The sequence below is a fragment of the Saccopteryx leptura genome, unplaced genomic scaffold, assembly GCF_036850995.1.
Source record: "Saccopteryx leptura isolate mSacLep1 unplaced genomic scaffold, mSacLep1_pri_phased_curated manual_scaffold_21, whole genome shotgun sequence".
In the NCBI taxonomy this organism is placed as follows: Eukaryota; Metazoa; Chordata; class Mammalia; order Chiroptera; family Emballonuridae; genus Saccopteryx; species Saccopteryx leptura.
In genome coordinates this window covers 876318-882820 of record NW_027095703.1, presented here as the reverse complement: position 1 = coordinate 882820, position 6503 = coordinate 876318, and the positions used below count along the sequence as shown (strand labels likewise).

At 36.0% G+C, this 6503-nt stretch overlaps 1 protein-coding gene across 1 annotated transcript; it reads left to right on the top strand.

Moving 5' to 3' along the window:
- The first annotated feature begins 4479 nt into the window (after nt 1-4479).
- Nucleotides 4480-5058, top strand: LOC136386922 (sex-determining region Y protein-like). The gene has a single exon (XM_066358039.1). The coding sequence runs from the start codon at nt 4480-4482 to the stop codon at nt 5056-5058; it is 579 nt and encodes a 192-aa protein (XP_066214136.1).
- Nucleotides 5059-6503: the final 1445 nt, after the last annotated feature.

The window sequence follows — 6503 nt, the reverse complement described above, 5'->3', positions numbered from 1 at the left end:
TTTCATATAAATGAAATATGAATTAATTGATATGTGGCCTCTTGTGTATGACTTCTTTCACCCAACATGCTGTTTGCTGTTTTCATGGTACATTCACACTGTAATATGCAACACTTTATCTTTTAAATTAAATTTTGAAGTGGTATATTATTTTTCATGTAGTATACAACTTCAAGCTTTGCAGAATTTGCTTCTGTATGTGAGTGCAATATAAAGATTTGATTCCATATTAAGGTACTTGTTTTACATTGGGTCATTTATATTCTTCCTTTATTTGGGTCTGGAAAACTGCATTAGACAGGAGAATAGGCACTCTCCCTCCCTGCAGCACACCAGTGCCTTTCTTCCGACTCAGGCTTGCATCTCCTAAACCAGTGTTTCCCAACGTGGGGCCCATGCCCCACAGGGGGGCAATTTGATAGTTAAGGGGGCAATTTGAAAATGGACTCGACACAACTTTAACTCTTTCGCCCCGGGCCATTTAAATGCAAAGTTAGATATCGGTGCCAAATTTAACAAAAAATGCAATTCTTAAATAATTGCGGTAAATAATTATTAAGTATAATTTCATTTGACGAGACCAAAATATCAACTGGGTGATTGGCATCGTCAAGTAAACTTCGTCCTGGTTCACCGCGGAGCGTGCCGTCTGCCGCCGGGAACCCTGGACGTTTTAAAAACTCGCGAAACAACGCAGTTATTCTCACCTAATTGGCCCATTGCAACTTCTATAGTGTTTCACATCATTCAGTTGGTGTTAATTTGAAATAAGTGTCAGTCAAAACTGTTGTAAAAGCTCGTTGATTTAATAAATATACATATATATATATATATATTATAGATATAATTGGTAAGTATTTGATTTTATTTTTATCAATATTAAACTCTTCATTAAGTACTTCTTGCATCGGGGCTAGAAAGCAATAATATTTTATAAATATTATTGGGGCAATAATAGTGCATGCACAACAATTTTAATTTTAGAAGCATAACTTTCTAGAAAATTTTGTCAAGTGGAAAAAATATAGATACCTTTTGATTTGCGGTGGTAGTGTATTAAATGTGTTATATACATTTAAATCAATATGAATTTTTAGTATACGTTTACTCTATGTCACATTGACTATATATATATTTTTAAATTTATTTATTCATTTTAGAGAGGAGAGAGAAAGGGAGAGAGAGAGACAGAGAGGGAAAAAGAGAGGAGAGAGAGACAGAAAGAGAAGGTGGGGAGGAGCTGGAAGCATCAACTCCCATATGTGCCTTGACCAGGCAAGCCCAGGGTTTTGAACCGGCAACCTCAGCATTTCCAGGTTGACGCTTTATCCACTGCGCCACCACAGGTCAGGCACATTGAAGATATTTTAACACATATTTTAATAGTAGTTTTTAATTGATCTTATTTTTATTATAGCCCATAGTAAAATGAGTGGTGCAAGCAAGAAAAAAACTCGTCAATATTCGGAGGAATATTTAAAATTTGGGTTCATACCCACTGTTCACGATGAGTGGATTCCTTTTTGTCTTTTATGCCAGCAATGCTTGACCAATGAATCAACGAAACGAGGTCATCTTGAGGTGCATTTGAAGGTGAAACATAGTGCTCATATTAATTCAGATTTGAGTTACTTTAAAACTTTAAAGAAAAATTTTAAAAAAAGAACAACATTAAAGTCTCTATTTACTGCTCATACTTCAACTAATAATCTTGTTCTTGAGGCTAGTTATCAAATTTCTTTATTCATCGCTAAAACTGGAGAAAATCACTCTATAGGAGAGAATTTAATAAAACCATCAATATCAGCATTTCTTAAAACGGTTCTTGAAAAAGATGACAAAGATGTAAAAGCTATGCCACTCAGTAACAATTCTGTTAGCAGAAGAATAGATGAAATGAGTGAGGATATTGAAAAACAACTTACTGAAAAGCTGAAAACAAGAAAATTCTTCTTGCAAATGGATGAATCAACTTCGAGAGACAGTGAGACAGTATTGATAACTTATGTAAGCTATATTGATAAAGGACATTTTGCTGAAGAAATGTTGTTCTGTAAAAGATTAGAAAGCACCACTACCTCCAAAGATATATATAATAAGCTAAAAAACCACTTAGATGTCAATGATATACCAATGAAAAATATAACATCTTGTGCTGCAGATGGTGCTCCCAATATGATGGGCAAGAAAAATGGCTGCTTAAAATTGATGAAAGATGCAAATCCAGAAATGATTCTTGTGCATTGTGTTATTCATAGGGAAAACTTGGTAGCTAAAAACATCTTGCCTGTTCTGAATGAAGTATTACATACAGTAATAAAGTGTGTTAATGCTATTAAAGCTAGTGCCAAATGTGAGCGTCTTTTCAAGCTATTTTGTGAAGAACAAAATGAAGACCATGTGAGACATTTACTTCATACTGAAGTAAGATGGCTATCAAAAGGAAACTGTTTGAAAAGATTTATGGAATTGTTTGATACTCTTAGTGATTTTTTAAGCGACAAACCTAAAATGAAGTATCTGTTAACAATAGATGGTAAAGCATTTGTGAGTTATTTAGCCCATATCTTTGAAAAACTAAATATATTAAATAAGCAACTTCAAGGAACAAAAAAAACTCTTGTCGATGCAAAAGCAAAGATATTTGGTTTCATTACCAATATCGAGTTATGTCAGAAACATATTAACAACAAAAACTTTAAACAGTTTCATTGGCTCCAAAAATGTGAAGTAACTGATACCGCTTTACTTGTTATTGTCAATCATTTGAATATTCTATCAGCTGATTTAAAAGAAAGATTTTCTGATTTAAAACAAATTGATTTCCCAACATGGATGATGCAGCCAATGTTAGTGGATTTGTCTGATATATCAAATATGCAGTATCAAGAAGAACTCACAGAATTGCAAAATGATGAGTCAGTTTAAGCTTTATTTAATATCAAAGGAGTGATGGCATGGCTTTGTGAGGTAACAGAAATCAAATACCCAAATTCAACCAAATGTGCAAGAAAACTATTGCTACCGTTTCCATCTTCATTTTTAGCTGAATGTGGATTTAGTGCTGTAAATGATTTACTGGTAAAAAAAAAAAAGAAATCGGCTGGATATAACACAACATGGAGACTTGAGACTAAAGCTAACCAAATTGGAACCAAATATAAAATCTCTGTGCAGCAAGCATCAAGCGCAAGGATCACACTAAATTAAAATAATAAATTAACATAGAAAAATCTGTATTAAAATTATTTGGAATTTAAATTTCTGTTTTTCATTATATGTTTTGAAATTTTACTTACTGTGTTTTGTTAACAATTACATAGTGATTTCTTCTAGAACCTATCATTTATGTTTATTAAGTGAAGAAATCAATTTTTTAATGTTAAAAATATGTATGTTACATAGGGGGGACATAAAAATTTTAGAAAGATTAAGGTGGGGCATGGCACAAAAAAGGTTGGGAAACACTGTCCTAGACGATAGTGGTCTCCTGTAGAGTCGCAACCATGGGAGAGAAAAACCTTGGGGAGCAGCGTGGCAGCTCATCCTCTAAACCTGTCTTCCAGTCCCCTTTATCTCTGAGTTTTCAGTGAGCCAACAGCAGCTGCCCAGTCTCCTTCGTCCATCGCCCCAACGCCCCCAGCCCCATCTCACTTCTGCCACTGTGACTTTTATTTCTCAGTGAGGAAAAGCAGCCCCACGTAGGGTCTTTTATTTCCTGTAACATTTCTGGAGAGCCAAAGCAGCTATGCATGTCAAAGCTCTCTTGTGCTGCTTCTTCTATGCTAAGCCCTTCTTTCTTTCACTGGCCCCAGGTTTAATAAACATACTCACAATTTTTTTTTCAAAAATGACTGAAATACAAATTATAAAATCCATACTCATCCCTTGAGGGGATAAAGTTGTGAGGAGTCTCAAATATTATTTCATAATTTACCTAATTATGTAGAATATTTGCGTGTGATGCAGGAATCATTTTATTTATTTTCTTTGAAATACTGGCATTATTTGTTTTCAATGGATGAGACTTTATTTTTAATTTCAATAGGCGGTGTTCCGTGCAATCAATGGTTGTTATTCCCATTTTGCAAATGATATGTGGAAAATTCCCTCCTTTTTTATTACTATAATACTTTATTACACATTTCAAGTCTGCCTTCAGGACTTAGAGCCTTCAGTGCCCAGGGTAGGTGTGGGGTGTGTACTGTATAAGCAGTGTGTTCTTATTTATTAAGAAGTTCTGCTTGGGAATGGGTGGATTGGGTGGGTTTGGCTGACAGTTTCCGGAGTGTTTCAGGGGAAGAGGCATGGGGGGCGGAGACATAGGTACTTTATTGCAAAAGTTGCGGTGATAAATTCTCTGCTATAAATAAGGTTTGAATAGTAAGAAAAATTTCAGAAGAGCTAACACCTACTAATTTTGTTACCTCTCCTTTTATTAACAGTTTGACTGTTAATAAACAGTGTAACGTTTCTGCTATGTTCAGAGTACTAAACAGCAATGATGATTCCAGTCCCGCGCTACAGCGACAAACTATTCTGACCTTTGGGAAAAACTCCTCACTACTTGGGATGGGAAGTACTAGCTCTAGTTATTGGTGTGAAACAAGAGGAAATGGTAGAGACAATGGCCAGGGCCGCATCAAACGACCCATGAATGCATTCATGCTGTGGTCTCGAGACCAAAGGCGCAAGGTGGCTCTAGAAAATCCCAAGATACAAAACTCAGAGATCAGCAAGAGGCTGGGCTATCAGTGGAAAATGCTGACAGAAGCCAAAAAATGGCCATTTTTCGAGGAGGCACAGCGACTGCGTGATGAACACCGAGAGAAATATCCGGAGTATAAATACCGACCTCGTCGGAAGGCTGAGGTGCCACAGAAAAGTGACAAGTCGCTCCCGGCAGACTCCTCTACAGTACGAGGCAGCCGGGTGCATGTGGACGGCCGGTTGTACCCCATCACATACAGGGGCGTGTCTACTAAGGCCACACACTCAGGAATGCAGGACCAGCTAAGCCGCTCACATCGCATGAACAGAGACAGCTTGGTGGTGTGACAGGAGCAGGATAGCAGCTCAACAAGCCTGCCAGACAATCGGGTAACTGGCTGCACAGAGGATCCCCTTCTACCATAACTTAACAGCTGGGACCTTCTCATGTTTACTCTCAATATTGATTTCCTTGCTCTCGGTTACAAAGCTCCCATTTATCTCAATTTTACTATTATTTTGCCTGTAACATAATTTAAAAATAAGACGAGCAAACATGTCCAGCATATAAAGAATGAGGACTTCTGTAGTAATTCAACCTGTGTGTATGGCTCCTTGAAAGTACTAACTTGATAAGAAAGCATCTTAGCACCACTGAGACTGAGCTTCAAGGTCATCTGTTTTCCTGTTAATGAATGCAAAATTTTTATACCTTATTTTAGTTCTAGGGATTGGCCACTAAACACCTATACATGTATATTGATATTCTGATGATCGCCAGCATAGCTGGACAACATTCACCCTCTATTTTAAATACTGTAACTCAAAAAGATCCTGGTGAGAAACACGCACAAAATTGTGCTACAGAAAAAAAAAATGCACTTAAACGGAATATCTCATAGCTTCTGAAGCAGTCCCTTCTACAGGGTCTGTTCAATGGCCTCTGGCTAAATTCCACATTTCTGTTAAGTGGCATCTTATTTACAAACAGATAAGTAAATTCTGTTTTCTTTGGTACTTTCTAATTACCTCAAATCCTCTATGCAGAAAAAAAGTTTTCTCCCCTTTGTAATTCAAGTCTTGAATCTCACACAAATCTCCGTGCTTTGGTGTCACTTTGAATCTATTATAACAGCCATCAGGTAAAATAAAATCTTTATTTAACTCGTGCTCATTTTTTTTTTTTGTATCTGAATGAGACTCATGCTTTTTCCTCTTTTTCTGGAAACTAGTTTAAATGTATCAAAGGAAAAATATAAGTAAAGTGTTAACAATGTGAACCATTTAGATTACAGTGTTGGGAGTATAGGAGGTGAGAGATTTAATCTGGTTCATCTGATGGGATGTCAATAAAAATTTAAAGCAAAGGTATCATAAGATTTGTATATATGCTAAACTGGAAAACTAGCTGTTTACAAAGAGATGCATCAGTGTTTAGAATAAAATCATGGTTAAAGTATAGAACAGATATCAAAGTTAATGTTCCAAAGAATATATTTCAAACCCTTTTAAAACAATGCTTCAAATAAAGAAACTCAGACACTAATATATATAAATATATATATTGAACTAAATGTCATGTTTGCTAGTTCAGGGCTAAAAAGCTGTTATAACTTTGCATCCTAATCAGTTACAAAAACAATTTTGCTTAATTTTAGATATATTCCAAAAAAAAAAAAGAGAAATATGTACTGCAATCACCCTTAAACAACTGCCTAAGCCAAGGGTCCCCAAACTTTTTACACAGGGGGCCAGTTCACTGTCCCTCAGACCACTGGAGGGCCAGACTATAA

Coding starts and splice junctions, on each gene's coding strand:
- LOC136386922 (XM_066358039.1), top strand. CDS start 4,480: ATGTTCAGAGTACTAAACAGCAATGATGATTCCAGTCCCGCGCTACAG.